The sequence below is a fragment of the Euprymna scolopes genome, chromosome 7 (genome assembly GCF_053919585.1).
Source record: "Euprymna scolopes isolate OS-2025 chromosome 7, ASM5391958v1, whole genome shotgun sequence".
NCBI classification, from domain to species: domain Eukaryota; kingdom Metazoa; phylum Mollusca; class Cephalopoda; order Sepiida; family Sepiolidae; genus Euprymna; species Euprymna scolopes.
The window spans coordinates 147,906,893-147,926,108 of NC_136488.1; the positions used below are offsets into that span (position 1 = coordinate 147,906,893).

Sequence of the window (19,216 nt, forward strand, 5' to 3'; positions counted from 1 at the left end):
TTTTTTTTTGTCTTTTATTTATCCCCCCCCCTTCTCTAACTTTCCACTTCATTCAAACTGAAAATGATTCCTTTTTATTTATTCCATAGACACTAAATATTATTTGGATCATTCATCGATACCTTAAGTTTCATGGAATTACTAGAGACACAACCCATAGGATTAAAGATACCAAATGTGAACAGTTCATCAATTGATGTGTGACAAAGACTGTGGACTGGATAACGTCAGGTTGTCTTGCTTGTTACAACAAGAATCTATCAGTTCTCTTGGGTGGTCCTTTTAACACAAATTCAGATTTCATTGCTGAATCTAACAGTGATGATGATGATGATGAAAAGAATAAATCTGTTTTCTTAACAAATAATCAAAGCCCAAATAGAAAGGACATAAACTAGAAGCTATAGAGCTAAATTAAAGACATGTTTTTTAGTCAATTCAGTAGAATTCGTTGGTGAAGATAGTTGGTTGACAACCCGGACGACATCCGATGGCCTGGGTGAAAAAGAATTAATTTAAACCTTTATAATCCTGCATTCAGAAGTCAGTCTGATTTACCAAGCCTATGAAGGCTCCTAGCTCATGTCTTTACTAAGACTGTACCTGTAACAACGTTGAATAATTAATGTTACTAAAAAGACTGCCTTTGTGATTTCTTTTGTTGTTTGGTTGTGAAATGAATTCTTCCCTAGACCAATGTTTCAGGATGCAGCAAAGGAGAACAATGCACCTGCCTATGAAAGAGGACTGCTTCCTCAACGTCCAACATCAGACGACCAGCCGAAGTACCCTTGTGGTAGTGTTACCGACCAGCTGTCATGAGAGCAGAACTGCCACATGAACTTAGGGTTATGCATGAGTTGTGTGTTCAAGTAGAAAAGTGATGAGTTCCAGCAACCAGCGGACGTCTGGCATAGATACTAAGGTCCTAGCCACTAGACGAAGAAAAGATGAAGACAAAAATAAAAACAGGATGATCAAGCCACGACAAGGAGTTACGAATAAGTCTTCGCTAGTTTAAAAACTTAATTCACAAGGAGTTGGAGAGTTAAATGTTCTCAAAAGTTTTGAGGAAGATTAAAAGTTCGTGGAAACTTGAAGGGTCCAGATCAAAGTTATTGAATTTTATTTGACAAGTTTATTATTGAATTTTATTTTATTTTATTATCAAAAATGTAACCCCGAGCCATTGTGAGTGGGGTTACCTTGAAGGTGCGGCCCAACTCTGCTCCCAGCGACGGGCGCCGCAGCCCATAGGGTTATAATGTAATGATATTACATCAACTAATTAAACTATACCTTTTCCAATTCAAAATGCGAGTAGTTCAAATTCTTATAAATATAAAAAATATTTTATAAACTATTTTTGCAATAAAATTGTTAACATTTTATAATATAAAAAAAATTCAAGTCATTTATTAGTCCTGGATATGACCTTAAACTATATCTGATGGTGAGGCCCTAACTTGCGGGCTTTGGGGAGTGTGGAGCCACCCTCTAATTGGCATTGCTCCCAGCTCCACTCTGACCCGGAGTGGTAGTACCTGTTAGGGTCCCAACTATGGGTTAAATAGAAACCGACTTGAAAACAACAAATATGTTCTATTAAAAAAAATTTTCTTAAAAATCTTTGGATTCGGCATTAAATAACCCGAAAAGGGTTGATATGCGGTAAAACAAAAATAACCAACCAATCAAGTCATTTATTAGAACACATCTAATGCTACAGATGCAGGAATTTTAGATTGAATTCCAACTATGAAACGATTGTATACTTCTGGTGTAACCCTTCCCAATTCTTCCTCAATTAATGAAGTCAAAGCTCTTGCTCTTTGTTCAGTAATTGGTAAGCCATCTCTACTCTCCGGTGCAAGAATACTCACAATTTTAGCAGCCAATTCCTGCTTGACGTAAGCTTTGATTAAAGACCATACTTGTTCAATTGGATTAAATGTTGGACTGTATGGTCCCAATCTAAGTATTTCATATTCTAGAAATTCTTCACTAAAAACTTCAATGTTTGATTGACATGGGGCATTGTCAACAACCATCACAACTGGACCCCATATTGTCTCTTTGCAGCTTTCAAACATTCTCGCATCCAAAAAACTGCGCTTTCCTTTCGAAAAGATCCTCTTTGAATTTCATGGTACATAAGGCCATGGGGACCAATACATCCAATAACGTGAATATTGGCACCCTGAGTACTGGCTGAAACGGTTACATCGCCTACGCTTTAGAGAATGCCCATCTCTCCTGGAAATATGAACATTAAAGTTCGTTTCATCCATAAATAAAATGGATTTTCCAGTTGATTAGTAATTCAATAATTTTGAACAAAGTAAACTACGTTTATTTTTATTCTCAATTAAATTTGCCCTCTAGAGCACAAATCTTACAACATTAAGCATATAAATCATCACATCTAGATGCTTCGCTACTGTAGATTTGGACAATTTAAACCCAAACTGGGCTTCAATCCTTTCATACATCATATTTAATGTGATCCGAGAATTTTCATCTACTAATGCTTTAATAAAATCCAAATGCACCTGTTTGACCTTACAATTTCTAGGCCCTCCTCTTGTATCGGTGGTTTTTTGGAATAGAAAGATTTTCCGCTAATTCTATGAAACTGAAGGTACTGATGGATGATCAAAATGATGTATATTGTCCATTGAATAAAAATGTGCTCTTGCTCAAGTAATTGAGCACTCGACTTTTTTTCTCCTACAACACTGAATTACACTAAGAGAAGAATTTTGCATTCTTTGAAACTCCATGGAATAAGGATTTATTATCTTTGAGGTATGTCGAAAAATAAATTTTACATGTAAATTTTAATTTAGTTTTCAATTATGCTTCTTGTGTCAAGCTCTACTTCCTATTGAGCTTTTTTATTTGGTCGGAATTAATATATAAATATTAATAGTTATATTAAATTGAAGAATCAGAACTTTTGGGGGTATCGGAATTGGAAAAATTTATGCCTATTTTCCGATGACAAAAAGATTCTGTTAATTGTCATTTTTATCTGATTCTGTTTAAAGCAAAATCTTCCATTGCTGGTAATAATGATAAAATAATAAATATTTACTGATTTTTAAACTATCAGTAAAACTAACATCTATAGATCACCCCTACTCCGCCAAGTGAATTTTTATGTTTAAGAAAATATCTGCACAATTAACATGAGTTTTTACGGTAATCTAAAATATGAATCTCGCCTGTCTGTTTAAATGTATGTGTATATGTATGACTACAACTTTCGACAGAGGCGACGGTTTTTCACAAGATTAGTATTGTTTTGAAGCTCAACCCTTCAGACGACCAATATCGAAAAATTGGCTAAAAACATTAATTCCATCACCCTCAACTGGGCATTTTGCTACAAAGAGGGAGTCGCTCCACTCTTTTCGATTGACTAGCCTTAATTTAAATCATCACCATAACTGGCGAAGACGTCACCTTTTTTTTCTTCTTCTTTTTCAACGTTCTTTTCCATCTAATTCTAACTAATGGATAAAATTGTTTGAATGCCCCCTTCTCTCACATCCAATTCATCTGAGTTTATCATAGATATTATATTTTCCGGAAGTAGTGCAAAAGCACTATATTTTGAACTGTTTAAAACAGTAATTTAGATTTTAGTTAACTGTTGTTCTTTGAATCATTAAAATATACTGTTGTCAAAAAAAAAATATTGTCAGTTTTGATCTCAAACCAACTAACTGCATAGACAAATACATAACTGCAGAACTGCACGCCTTTGGAACTCTGTTCCGTCTGCCTGCTTCCCACCGAACTACAACTTGGATGTCTTCAAGTCCAATGTTAACAAATTCCTAATGAACTGCCCCCTTAAGTAAACACTTCATCAAATCTCCACACTAACGTAATGTACTTGCAATAACCCTTATCCCTGAGTGGCTTCCGGGCCTTGATAAGTGGTGATCACTGTGTAAAAAAAAAAATAAATAAATTTGACCAAAATGTTTATCATAGTGTTTGAGGATACACAACTCTAGTCCATAAACACATTAATCTTGTGGCTTATGTTAGCCATCTTCCTTGATTCAATGAAATATATATGAAATACGTTGAAAGAAAAGTATATACATGAATTATAATTTTAATTATGAATCACACCTAGCAAAATATCTCAACTTTTACTGCATTGATTAAACAAAAATTGTAAAAAAAAAAAGTTAATTAGCAACTAAGTCTTTTAAATTTCACAATTCAAAAAGATATGTGGAGATGTATGACACAATATAACAACTTGATACAAGTTACAGAACCATGTATTTTAATTTTTTTATTAAATGCAATAATATAAACTGTTATAATAGAACTAAATTGTTTTGTATACTTTCCTTTCAAGGAAAATGAAGGTCTAATTTGCTGGCATGATGACTTTGTAATAATGTGTCTGTCTTGCTTCCTGCCCATATACAACTTTTTGAGAAAAATCAATCAAATTTGACCAGTGTGTGGCTGCAAAATTGATAGCAGTAATCTTTTCATTTTTTTTTTTTCGTTGTTCACTATTTCTGGAAAAAAACAACACCAAAAAATAAAATTATTTGAAAACACTTATTTTCTTTATATTTTTGCGATGTAATATGAATAAAACTAACTATCACATCTCAAGACAGAAAGTTTACAGCTACAAGAAGATATATCAGTCTGTCTAGCTGTTCCTTCAATCTTTTCACTTGATTGCTGCAAGAGATTTCGTGTCAACCTGTTTGGCCCTCTTATAACAAAATATATTGACCTTCTGTCCTATATAATGTTACCTTAACAAGAGCAATTGTGGATTGACTGCTTGCCGAATACTAATTATTTCCTTGACAATTAACTTAGAAATCTCACTATTTTTTAAGTGGGGATAACTGTTTTCGGGGAAATAACTAAACTGGATGACTTGTTGTGAAGTTTGGGGTGCTGTTTCATCCAAATGACAAGGTGGACCAGCAAATTTTGTGAACCACGGGTTAAAACTGAACGTTGTGCTTTTACTAACATTCTAATCTGAAAAGTAAAATAAATGGATTATAACTGAAGGAACTGTATTAGGCTATCTTCCAGTTTCATACGTAAAAAAATAAGTGCTAGTTATAAGAAATAATGAAAAACTTTGTAAAGTTGAATTAGATGTATTGAAGAGAGAGGATCAAACCAAATCCGAGGCATAGTAGTGTTTAGTTTAGACATTTTTAGCAGATTTTAGCTCCTCCTTCGATAACATGAATTTATCCATAAAGAGATTCATTCTTGCTGTAGCTGTGCCATTTTAAACAAGTGTTTAGAGTTTGAAAAACCAGTGCTTGTGCATCTGTTACTCTGCTATTTTTAATAGTATTTTCAAGTTAAATTTAATTTTTATGAAATTTTTGTTTATTAAATTTTTAGGTGAAAGTACAGAAAAGTTACAATACAACCTCCTTCCCATATTAAGAATGGCTTTCTAAATAAAGTTATTTTAGCACAATAATGCACACATAACAAAAAACCTTTAAAGGAGTTTCCTTATTTACTTGTATTAATCTTTGTGGGTTATCTGATTTTAAAACTATAATTTTAGAAGAAAAACACTGCTTAAAAACAATTACTCCCTAAAAATAAAAGAAATTAAAATTTGACACTAATTTTCTGCAAAGTATTTTTTATTAAGTAGAAAAACTTGAAAATTTACGTGGTTATGTTTCATAAAGAATGTGTAGAATAAAATTGTATGGACTATATTTTTCTTGTTGTTTTAATATAAAACTGGAGTATTAGCATATTTAAATAAAAATTTCAAATAGAATTTGATGTGAAATATTAGGTTGATGCAAAAATAATGCTTTTGACGTTCATTTGAACGTCAAAAAATGACATTTTTGTATCAACCTAATAGAAAAACAAATTAAAAAAGATAAAACAAATATGTTTAAATTCACTGCAGACACTTGAAATATAATAATATATATTTTAAACAAGTCTTTTTCGTTTTTCCTTTCGAAATAATTAAGCCTAAATCGTAATGTTTTCAAATTAAATAATAAACAAACGTTAATTTTCAATATCAATAACGAGCGTGTTTTGCGACGGTGAAATCTAAAATGTTTCCACCCCCAAAAAGTTCCTGAAATGAAAAAGCGAACTTTGGTCGCTATTATTTAAAAAAAAAACATAATTTTGCCTTTACAGTTAATATTTATTTTATTAATGCATTATCCTCACTCATTTTATTTAAAAATGCAGTTTAAAACATATTCTAAATAATGATTCCATTTTCTTAACAGTACAGATTGTTTTGATGACGGGACATTCTTGATAATTCACCCAAAAACTTTTAATAGCTTCAATTTTTCAACTTTTAAAGTCATTTCCTCAAGCAAAGATAACGATTTTGAGAAAAATATTTCGTGTAGGTCTTTTCTATGTCAAACCCAAACTATCATCACCATTGCCTCACCGGGGTTCTAATATCGACCTGCCCTAACACCTCATAACACCCAGGCTAGTTAGGAATAAATAACTTGATTGTTAAATATTTAAAGATTTATAAAGAATCGGAATCTGTAATTGTATCGGAATCATCCTATCACTAGTACTTAGTCATTGTCCTTGGTCAATACACCTTTCCCTACAGTTGGAGGGAAAATACTCTCTTCCTATTAACTTTGTTCCAGATGGTGCCTCAAAGAAATGATTATAAAAAAAAATAATAAATAAATAAATAATCTCCAGATTTTGTCCAAAGCAATTGTGGAAAAGAATATCTTGTGTAGTTTTTGCTTTTTAGCTGTAGATAAAAAAAACACAAATAACTGCTTTTCATATAATAGATAAATTTCATTTTTAATTGCCTTTAAACATCTTTATTTCATTTTATTACATCCTTAAGAAAAAAAAAATACATGATTAGTATTGTTCATCTGTATTACATAATAAGAAAGGTAAATTTTAATATTCAGAAAATGTCTCAAGTTAATTTTGAACTTGATTTCAGCTTTGATATCTATTTTAACTCATTAATTTTTAAATGAATACACCACATCTCTATGTTCGTTAGTCAGTCACAATCAGGGGAAGACTTCTCCTGGATGCTCCTGCTAGACATACGAGGAGCAAAATACACTAAACAGGCATGTGTATGTAGGAAATTTATTCTCCTTTATACAAATTCCCTATATATATATATATATATATATATATATATAAAAAGGTTCTACTTCCTATTAAAAACTTTTGAAAAAATATTGGTTCTAAGTTCATTTTATCAATATTCAAACTCGTGTGTGTGTTATACAGATAATATTATAAAAATCTATCAATGCTTTGTATCTACTGCCATTTTTATGCAACATCCAACTTTTACTGGATATTGTATGAAACGCATTGTATAATGAATATCTACATTATAGTATTAAAAAAAAAAAAAAATAATAATAATAATAAAATAAAAAAGCATATATGAAAAACTTAAATTGTTCTTGGGGAAGAGGATTTTTATTTTTCATAATCTCCCACAAGAGCCAAATATGCTTTTAAAATGGAATTACATTTCAAGGCAAAAGCGAAGTATTAAACGGTTTATATTGATGTTTATTTACAGGATTGACCGTAAGTATCACTGATGATAATTACTTAACTATACACGAAAATAAAGCATAACAAAGTAAACTTTTATTGGTTATAATATAGTTAAAAAAAAAAAAAGTTAAAAATCATGAACCTTATAAGACAAATTTGGCACCTTCAATTCAATGATTGATTCAGCTTTTGTAATGTAAAGTTCAAATCTGATTTTTAATGTTAATACTTTGAGAAAAGTATGAACCAATATATCCTACTCGGTTATGGGCATAATAGCAACTTGTGTTCATATGATTGTATACAACAAATTGTTTACAATCAACCTCATAACTCTTGCTTCCTTTATTTTATCCTTTAGTCTTTACATGTCAGGAGTGTTGTTTCTGACAAAAGGGGGAAGAATTGCTGTTTTCTGGATTAGAATCTATCCATCTAATACTTATTGTTAGTTAGTTTTTAGCTTCTTACATCAAGTGGCTTAATGCCTTGTCTGGAGTTATTTCCATTAAAAAAAAAAAAAAGTTAACAGTAAATAATAAATTTGGCTTAAGACTTTTGGGTAACTTTATTATTTATAAGAAGTCAAATTAATTAATGTTCTAAAGCTTTATCCAAAAGGATATTGAGACCTTTGCTTGTGCAACGTCTGCTGTCTTCATTTAGCTCCGGCCAGATTTTGAATGGTTGATTTATATAAAAATTAATTTTATTGATTTTTTTTTTTTTTATAACAATGAACTTTATCACAGCATGTGATTAAATGAAAAAAAAAAAAAGATGAGAGAGGAAGAGAAAAGGGCAGATGAGAAAAAGAGAAAGGCAGAGGAAGAGAGAGATAAGAGCAGGAGAGAAACAGAAAGAGTAAGAGAGGTTATGTAAATAACAGTATGAAAGGTTCAAATGTAGATGAAGATTTTGTAAGAAAAATACAGATGAGAATCAGATAGAATGATGAGGATGATGATAATAATGACTAAGGATTCCTCCGTTCTTTGGATGTGGATTTATGGCTCTGGGTATGTCTGGTGACAGTTGAAACGCCATCAACAAATTTTGTCTTGAAAAGGGTGTTGGCATTGTTGAACATTCCATCTTTGAGAGATACAACAATAAACTGGAATTTAAAAAAAAAATATATTTATGTTAATCAAAAATACAATTATGTTTATTTTTTAAAATTATTGAGTTTCATTCATAAACTGAACAGAGTATTCTTCAAAAAAGTTAAGAATTTCCTGTCTATAAACATAGAAAAAGAAACACTGAGGCAACACATTAATCCAAAATGGTCATGCTACCTGCTTGTGCCCGATGGACGTTTTCTGGTAATTATCATTCGGTTTAATCACAATTTGTACAATTTTTCAGAGTTGATTTACTCCTCCAAATAAGTCATACTTTGAGGTGGTAGCAGGACACATTACTCCCTCATTATTTTCTACTTTCACTCTCCAAGATTCACCAGAGTAAATATTTCAGTCTACACTTATTGTGGATTACCATAAATATTTTATCTTGTGATTATGTGATTTTATATTTCACCTACAATTCACTTCCTAGGAAAATACTATGTTTCCGTTTTTTTGTTTTTTTTTCAATTCTAATTCTAATGACTATTTCATTGGCAACTCAGACATAAATCTTCATTCTATAGTTTGGCTTTATCGAAGACAACAGAATACTTTTTGTTACATTTTTTTTTTAGTAAAAGGTTTTTTATTACAAATAATTAAATCAAAATTTTTGCGATAAGCAAGGGCAAGAACTATTAAATCAAAATTCAAAAGGTTTTTCTTTTTCAGACAAAATGTTCCTGCAAAAAAACAAACAAAAAAAAAGTTATAACCATTATGTCTAGATAGATGTCCTCCGATCATGGTTGAATATAGTGTAACAATGAAAGAAGCAGGGGATTTATTGAACATAAATTATCAGAATCATTCAATCCCGGTAGAGAGTAGTACATTTACATTTAAATTTCATTAAACAATAGCTAAAAAGAAACTTCGATGAATAGTAAAAAAAAAAAAAAAAATTCAAAGTGAAGTTATCCAAGTTTACGTAACGATAAAAAAGACGTGCACACAAGATGTCTGATAGTTTTATAAATACAGTGATGAGAAGTTAAAAGCCAATCAGAAAGTCGATCAACATGAGGAGGGGGAAGAGGCTGTTAATACCTGACAAATGCAAAGAGAAATGAACTGGCCACATGCTTATTCTGTGCAAGAAGGGTCAGAAGAGAGTGAATACTAATTTAGGTATTCATTCATAATGAACTTTTTACCTCACTTCATGTCACTAAATTAAATTGTTTTGGAAATTTTTATATACTAGTGCACCTTATGAACTGGATTTTCGTAAATGTACGCTAAGCTTGACCAGAAACTGACGCAAACTGTCAGAATATGTTGAGCGCTTTATCAAAGTTGACCAGCCAATCAGAAAGCGATAACAAACATGATCAGCCAATAAAAAGCAAAGCAGACAACTTAATAAATTGGAAAAAAAAAAAAAAAAAAAATTTAGTTTTTAATTTTAATCAGTCATAAGAATGGAGCACATGACAATGAATCTAACTATGATGGTAAAATTATTAACAGATGCCGGAGCAAGTCATAACTAGGGCTATAAAACAGCATATTCTTTTCATTGTTTTGACTCTCGAGTATATACCCGACACAGACACAATCAACTGAGAACCACATCATTCTACATAAAAAAATAAGATATCAATGGATATATACCTGAGAATCAAAACAAGGAAAAGAATATGCTGTTGTCATAGCCCTACTCATAAATCTTCAAGATTATTTACCTATGGACACACAACATGGCCACTAAAAAAATCTGAAGAGAGAATGTGAGGTGGGCTTGGAACATACGTTTATCAATTGGGGGAACTACCCCCACCCCTCCCAATTGTTTTTAATCCTGCAGAAAAGAAATGTTTCTACTCATTTAAAAAAAAAGAAAAAAAAAAAAAAGAAAAAAAAAGTCATTTTCTGTTTTCTAGCGTTTTTAATTTCATTGATGCTCGGCATATCCTGGTGGTTTACATTGAATCCGGTTATCAAGATGCATCAGTACCCAATTTTGGTACAAGTCAGTAAGGAGGTGGCAGCTTTCACACTCATGTTTTTACAATTGCATGTGTGCATATGATTGCTGTGTGCATGTGCATTTATCAGCAATAAAAAATCTTTGCATTATTGTAGGTTAATATAAAATTGAAATTCTAACGGAAAACCAAAAATAATACGACTAAATATTTGCAACAAAAATACTGACCTGTGAATGTTTGAAATGGTTCTTGATCATATGTCCAATGTTTTGCGTATGTGACAAGTCCAACGCAGCATCAACTTCATCCAGAATGTATATGGGAGCCGGTTTAAACAACAACATCGCCAGAATTAGAGAAAGAGCCACCAAAGACCTAAAAAAAATAAATAAATAACATTACAAACTCATTGATACTTAGTTTTTAAGATCAATAAATAAAAACCATTAGTATTTGATAATAGAGATGATACATTGCTATTTAAGATATATGCGTGTATGTAATGGAATTATATACTTACTAGTGGGAAATTCCACAGCAGCATCTTTCATATGCAAAACATTGCTGCTGGGTATTTTGTAGACGTTCAGCATGAATGGAGACCCCTTAATATTATTGTAGCTCTTTTATTAAAACTGTAAAAGTATTTATCTAAGTAATCTGGTTAATGCAGTGTTAGAATATATCTGGTTATTACGGTTTATCTCCAATATCCCTATAGGAATCTGTGACATATTTCCATTGCATAGACACCCGGCGTAAACGAAAACCCCACGATATGATTATACCATCTTCAGACATTTGATTTGCACTGGTATACGATGTTCAACATCTTCTCGGACAGAGCTTAATATTGCACAGGGCTCTATGGACAAATTTTTATTTAGTTGAACTTTGACAACTAAATATTTTTAGAAAATAGAAAAGTTACTAGCCAAACTCATATGATTTTTAGAATATGACATCTTCATTCTGTGATGAGTATTTACATCATAAAGATTTTCTGTATAGTTTTAAATTATTGTAATTCTAAATATACAACAAATTTTATGTTGATACTTGAAGGTATAAACATTCTGATTTTTTTTAGATGTTTTTTTTAAAGAGCCTTCGTTAAAAAAAAATTATATTGCTCTATTAAACTTTTATTGTTTAAATAATTTTACTTTGTTTATTTTATTAAAAAAAGTTGAAAAGATATTTTTCACTGAGTAGTGAGCTTTGGAAGATTGTCAGTGAAATACAATCACCAAAAGATAAGCGTTTCATTATTTGTAGTCGCCACTTTGAAAAATCACTCGCAAATGGGACTGTTTCACTCGCAATGTAGAGCCCTGTTGCATTAAATTTTTCTCACATTTATGCATAATAGCCTCCTCGAAACAGCATAATCTGCGACAAGGTTAGGATACAACTGAATTTATCTGAGGATGGACATAAATAACATAAATCTTAAAGAAATTTAGTCAAAGTAATGAAACTTTTTAGTTATTCAAACACGAGTCACAGAAAATTAAAAAATAACATTTCTTGAAATAAATGCAAATTCTAATCAAAAAAAATTTTTTTTTTCCTTTTTTATAAAAATCAACCAAATATTTTAAATTAACATAAAATAAAATGGTAATAGAATATTTATTGAAGTAACAGTAATTAGGTGAAAATATGTGACCTATCCTAAGATGAAAAACAAGTAATTGCATCCAAACCATCATTACTGTTTTGCCGGGGAGGCTATTATGCACACGTGCCAAGGTTTTTTTTTTTTTTTTTTATCTCTATTACTGTTAACATGGTTTTACATAGAGGCGTGATGGCGAGACAAAATAATCTCTGAAGCTGAGGCTGAAGTCACTCCGACCTTAAGGATTCACACACATCTGTCATGAACAATAGTGCTGTTGTTGAGTAGTGAAAAAAAAAAAAACTGTACGTAAGTTTACGAAGAAGAGGAATGCAAAGTGTGAAGAGTGGGTTAGTCGGGATTGAGTTACTTGAAAACAAAGCAAATATTAAGATAAAGAAACGTTTTTATTTCAGTATTAGCAGGGACCCGAGATTGAATGAGGAGCAACGAATGTTTCAATCCATACTTTTATCGATTGAGATTGTCGGAATGACTTCCTCATTTTGGTTGTTATAGTCACAACGGACCACTCGACCATATGTCCTAGTGACATATGGCCGAGCGGTCCGAGACGTTGTATCAAAGTTTACAGTTACCCAAAGGTGCTGAGTTCAATCCTGAATGAAGGCAGTGAAAAGTAACATTCAAAATAGAGAATCAGCAACTATGTCCCAGAGGCTAGCTGGAGTCCGAACACGGTACCCCCGTAATAATAATAAAGGGTTGGGTTCGAGACTCCTAACAAACGGTTCCCCAGTTCGATACAAAACACCTGATGAAGGCTGGAGGGAAAAACGGTTGAAATGTTGTGACTATAACAACCAAGATGAGGAAGTCAGTCCGACAATCTCAATCAATGAAAACACCTCATCTCAAAAATACAGACAATTACCATACTTATATCATCATCAAAATCAGTGAAATTACCCATTTTTCAATTAAATCGATTGATTACCTGTTTAAGTTGGGGGTCTCAATGTGCAGGGCTCTATATTGCGAGTGAAACAGTCACATTTGCAAGTGATTTTTCAAAATGGCAACTAGAAATAATGAAACGATTATCTTTTGGTGATTGTATTTCACCGACAATCTTCCAAAGCTTACTGCTGAGTGAAAAATATATTTTCAACTTTTTTTTTTTTTTAAAACAATAAAAGTTTAAAAGAAAAATATACTATTTTTTTTTTTTTTTATCAAAGGCTGTTTAAAAAACATCTAGAGAAATGGGAATGGATTGTGAAATCGTGAAACAGGGCTCTACGTTGCGAGTGAAACAGTCGCATTTGCAAATTATTTTTCAAAGTGGCGACTAGAAATAATGAAACGCTTATCTTTTGGTGATTGTATTTCTTTCACTGACAATCTTCCAAGGCTCACTACTGAGTGAAAAATATCTTTTGAACTTGTTTTTTGTATATAAAACGAACAAAGTTAAATTATTTAAACAATAAAAGTTTAATAGAACAATATACTTTTTTTAAAGAAGGCTGTTTAAAAAAACATCTAGGAGAAATCGGAATGTTTATACGTTCAAGTATCAACATAAAATTTGTTGTATGTTTAGAGTTACACTTATTTAAAAATACACAGAAAAATCTTTGATGTACATACTCGTTACAGAACGAAGATGTCATATTCTAAAAGTCATATGGGTTTGGCTAGTAACTTTTCTATTTGTCTAGTAAACGAAAATATTTAGTTGTCAAAGGTCAGCTAAAGATAAGTTTGTCCATATAGCCCTGATGTGGTAAAGCAGGAAGAAGCTTCACATACCTTCCTGCAGTGACTCATTGCACCGTAGAGAACTTACTATTGATTTTATAAAATTATTTTTTATATAATGGCTTGAATTAAAGTTTAAAATCTAAACATGAAGTATCATGCTTCAGTTGTGCCCTAAATAGAAAAATTTATTTCGAACATGTCTCTGTCTTGTTAAAGAACCTATTGTTGATTTTATATGCCAGGCCCTTCTGCTTGTACGGTGATAAAACAATTCAAATGCACTTGTGATGTTAGGCTTTATAAGGGTGTTAATTTTGTTCAAAATCAGACTGTTCATTTTTTTTTTTTAAATCGGATTTTTTCAATTATCGATTCTTAACAGAGACATTCTGATACAAAACCTCTCTAAGAACACTCCTAAACACAAAGTACATTTGTGAGAAATTTCAGAAAAACCGGCCCAGCTGTTTCAATGTCTATAGGAACTATCACACACGCACACAAAGTGCCTTTTATATATAAGTAGATTATTAATGCAGAAATAGCCACTTGAATTTAGCTCAGCGTGATCGATTTCAAAGTCTGCTACGGTATCTATTCAGCCAAATATGCACAAACTCACATGTATACTTTAAAAAAAAAAAGAAAAGGAAATGAGCCTCAGCCTTACCTTTGACCACCACTCAGTTCACTAAGAGATTCTTTCCAAACATCGCCAAAGGCCACTTTCACCTCAAGTCCATCCAACACAGTCATCCCCTCAGGCGGCTGCAGTTTGGCTTGCGTACCAGGAAGTAATGTAGAGAAGATCGAACCAAAGTCCTGCAAAATTAGACATTTGTAAACATTAGAAACAGAGGAAGGAGGGAGAATAGTTTAATCAAAGTCATCACAAATTTATATACAAAATTTTCCAATTTCATAAATCCAATTTTGAAGTTATAAATACTGGATGTTTTTTTTTTTAATTTATTTATTTAAAAAAAATTTTTTTTTTGGTGCTTCTCTATAAACGGGCCAAAAAAAAAACTTTACAAGAAAAATCTGTAAAAAATCTTTATAATGACGTACTTGTCACTGCATGAAAATGTCATATTCCAAAAATCATGTAAATCGATCAAGTAGTTTTTTTTTTATTTAAGAAAATCAAATATTGAGAGATTTTATCAAAGAATGACTTCACGCCATCTTGTTTATGAATGATACACTGCTTGCGACACCTATTGGGAATGTTTGGAATAAAAGCCAGCAAGGGGCAGACAATCGACTTTCCACGCTCTAGAAAAAAAAAAAAAAAAAAAAAATTGGAAAATTAAAACATTTATAGGGGACGTTGAAAACGAAAATAATGTTTAAAATTCCAGCAAACGAGTAGTTTCCAAGATATGAAGAAATGTTAGTTTAAAGAAAGTGGAGGATCACTTTTCTAAAACAATTAAACGTATAATGATCACCAGTTTTGGTGGTCAAATAATTTACGCCGCTAAAATACACATTTGCCAAATTTTTGTTGGAGGAGCGTCAACATGTGGGTGCTCCATTTATGTAAAATTCCTCATATCTTGGAAACTACTCGTTTGCTGGAATTTTAAACGTTATTCGTTTTAAACGTCCCCAAAAACCTATAAATGTTTTAATTTTCCAATTTTTTTTTTTCCTAGAGCATGGAAAGTCGATTGTCTGCCCCTTGCTGATCTTATATTCCAAACATTCCCAATAGGTATTGCGAGCAGTGTATCATTCATAAACAAGATGGCGGTGAAGTCATTCTTCGATAAAATGTCTCATAATATTTGATTTTCTTAAATAAAAAAAAAAACTACTTGATCGATTTACGAGATTTTTGGAATATGACATTTTCATGCAGTGACAAGTACGTTCAATATAAAGAATTTTTACAGATTTTTCTTGTAAAATTTTTTTGGGGCCCATTTATAGAGAAGCACAGTTTTTTTTGTTTTTTTTAAATTACATTTTCACTCCAAACAAGGCACACTGTCACTTTGATGTAGGGGGCTACTATGTAGGGAGCTGAGTATCAAGATGTCTGTTTACATTACACTTGAAACTGCATGTCAGTAGTCGGGGAAGCAGAAACCAGAAAGGGAATTCCAAAGTCTAGCAGCTCTAGGGAAGAAACTATTAGAGTAGAAGGCTTTTCTACATCTAGAGATCTCTACTGTGTAGGGGTGGGATTTTGTTACTTGTCAGGTTTGTTGAGGGTTATTTACGTCGAGGTGGTACAAGGGCTTGTAGTTCGGCAGAGCATCCACCATTAAAATACTTGTAAAACAGGCAGAGGAATGCAACATTTTGTCGGTGGGACAGAGGTTGAAACTTAGATTAAAGTTCAGGACCTATCAGGTTGGCGACTCTTTTGAATCCCGTCCAGGAGTGAGAAACTAGTAGCAGATGCCCAAGCCCAAATATGACAACAATACTCCATACATGGGCGAATGGTGGCTTTGTAGAGGTACAGGATACTTTCAGGCGTAAGTAACTTTCTAGTACGGTAGATTATTTAACAAGTTTGATTGTTTTGTTTTTATGGCATATCAACCCTTTTCGGTTTATTTTATGCTGAATCCAATAATTTTGGAAAAAAGTTTTTATGCTTCAAGTTCTTTTATATCTCCAAACATTTATTTATGATATTTGGTTGGGTTGTTTCGTAGACAAAAATTGTTTCTGTTTTGTTTTTGCATCAATGTTTGGTGCATTTTACGTCAGGAAGTCAGTACCTTCAGACAGCTTGGCCTATGTTTCTTCAGAGATGTTTTTCATGTTAAAGCCGGTTTTGTTTTTTTGGTTTTGCTTGTATGTTTACAGCTTATCAACTTTGTTTCAGTTATTTTTACACTGAAACACAGTACATGATTTATTGAACACAAGTTGCTATTTTAATAATAGAAAGGGATGAGAGCATATATTTTCCAACAATATTGGTGTAAAACTTAATTGTGACCATATCCATTTGATCACGCAGTCCATTACTTTTAATCCGTGACAATCAATAACTTGATGACTTGAGTTTTAGAACAGTTATTTTGGCTTAGCATCCTCAGGTTGAATCCTCAGTGATCAAACTTTCTTTTCATTTTCATTCCTGATGACCCAGCATGAGGTAGATAAATCAAAATAAAATTGTAGCCAAAATATTATTTGCAGATACATACTCAAAATGTTTGGATAAATAAAAAACATATCATACATTTATATATATATATATATATATATATAAGAGCAAATAGTTAATAGAACATGTTAAAAAACACTTTGCAAAAGAGTTAAAAAAATATTTAATTTGAAAAGTAAACACTAAATGAGTGGATAGTCCTTAATCCGCGGAGTTTCGAAGAAATACTTTTCTTCTCATCAGAGGGTAGGAATTAGCAAAATGCGGGATCAGAAGTATTTGATGAAACTGCACACACACCCACACATTATATATATATATATATAAACATATATATGTACCTATTTACTATGCCTCCCCACGGGACAGAGTTAGACACCAGGGTCGTTTTTTAACGTGGAGAAAAGGTACAAAAATAAAAATTGTCTCAGTCGTGAAGGATTTCTCCTCCACCGAAAGAGAACAAGAAAATGAAGTGCAGCATTTGAAGAACAGATACTACACTTTGATCTTGACCAAAAGGCCACTTAAACATATATATGTAGCAAGATCCCAGGCAATACCAGATGGTCTTGCTTTACAAATAGAGGAAGAGAAAGTAGGAGAGGGGGGGGTTGATATTTGATCAAGAAAAAAAGAAAAATGTCCCTGGGACTTTATCAGGAGGGGAGGAGGATAGTAGATAATAATTGTTCTTTAAGCGGTTTTAATTTCCATTTTGTACTTATGTAGCGAGAAGAGGCAAAAATGTCCATAAGAAATATAATATTTCAATGGAATAAATAAATATGATAATGAGATTCTTGAGTTTGGCAGAAAAACAATACAGGATCATTTTCTGGTTGAGTTAAGAAAGAATAATTCAAATATTATGGAAACAATGATTTGGGTTCAAAATGTCTGCTTTGGGGTCTGGGAGATGTTGTCATTTGGGTCCATCTGTTGTATTTAACTACCAGGCCACCAGGTCAGATGAATGAATAAAATTGAACCTAGGGAGAGATATGGTCACAAAAGAGAAGAAAGAAGTTCACGAGAGAAGAAAAGGAATATAAGATAATGGGATAGAGGAAAAAAGAAAAAAAGAAAAATAATCTTCAATATGACAGGGGGGGGAGAGGCCAGTTTTATAAAAATGATTGTCTTTTTAGAATTAGGGTCTTTTTACTGGCTGGCATCGAGACATCCACATCACTTTCGCCCCGGTGGGGGTGGGGGACGAAACCCTCATAAGAGCTAAGTTGAAAAGCTCTTGTTCTTAGCTGGGAAATTAACTAGATGAACTTAAGTTATACAACCTGCATCACGAAGCTCAGATCAAAGAACTCGACTTTAAACAAGTGTAAAAGGATTTTTAAATATTTTGCTTGGTTTATATAAAAATGACCCAGAGTTTTTCTTTGTTTCACAATTGCCAGCCTAAATGAAAATGCAGTTTATTTCAGGTATGACCTGACGCCAGATGATGAAAGAGATAGACTGGATCCAGCACGAAGCCAGAGTGACGGCCGAAGTCGACAATGTTGCTACACGGACTTAGGGTCATGCACATTTTGCATGCCCTGAGCAACAGAGAGATATTTTCCAGTGACCGGTGAGAGTCTGGTCACGCTGGAGAGGTCCACCACTAGACAAGTAAAAATGTAGTCCTGCTGGGTTGCATCTATGGTCCTGTGAGCCGGGAGCGATGAACACGGCCAAGAGTACATCACAAGTATGTTCCTGTGAACCAGGATAGCAACGGATGCGGGCCTGCCCCCAGACAAGAGAGGGCATTAGGGTTATATATATATATATATTGTTCAGATCTGCTTGATTTGTTCAGTTATATGCAAGTCAGTCGTCTAGAAGAAAACAATTATCATTGTAATTTCTCTCCAAGTAAAATATTGTTATTTACTTTCAACTGAAGTTGTGGTTTTTGTTTGGAGAGAGAATCATTTTGTTACAACAATGACAAAAATCACATCATTGACATTGTGCACGGTATCAGAATTAAGCACCAACTTCGGATAACAAGTGAACGACCATGTCCTATGCAGCAAACACAGATATAAACACACACACACACACA

General features: G+C 32.4%; 1 protein-coding gene across 1 annotated transcript in view; it reads right to left on the reverse strand.

Moving 5' to 3' along the window:
- Positions 1–8,303: 8,303 nt before the first annotated feature.
- LOC145280044 (structural maintenance of chromosomes protein 2-like) overlaps positions 8,304–19,216 on the reverse strand; it is a 71,056-nt gene continuing 60,143 nt past the window's right edge. The window contains exons 23-25 of the mRNA XM_080131713.1: positions 14,677–14,828; positions 10,882–11,029; positions 8,304–8,704 (exon numbers count right to left, since the gene is read on the reverse strand). Coding sequence (XP_079987839.1) covers positions 8,564–8,704; positions 10,882–11,029; positions 14,677–14,828 — 441 coding nt within the window. The 3' untranslated portion in view covers positions 8,304–8,563. The remainder of the gene's footprint in view (positions 8,705–10,881; positions 11,030–14,676; positions 14,829–19,216) is intronic.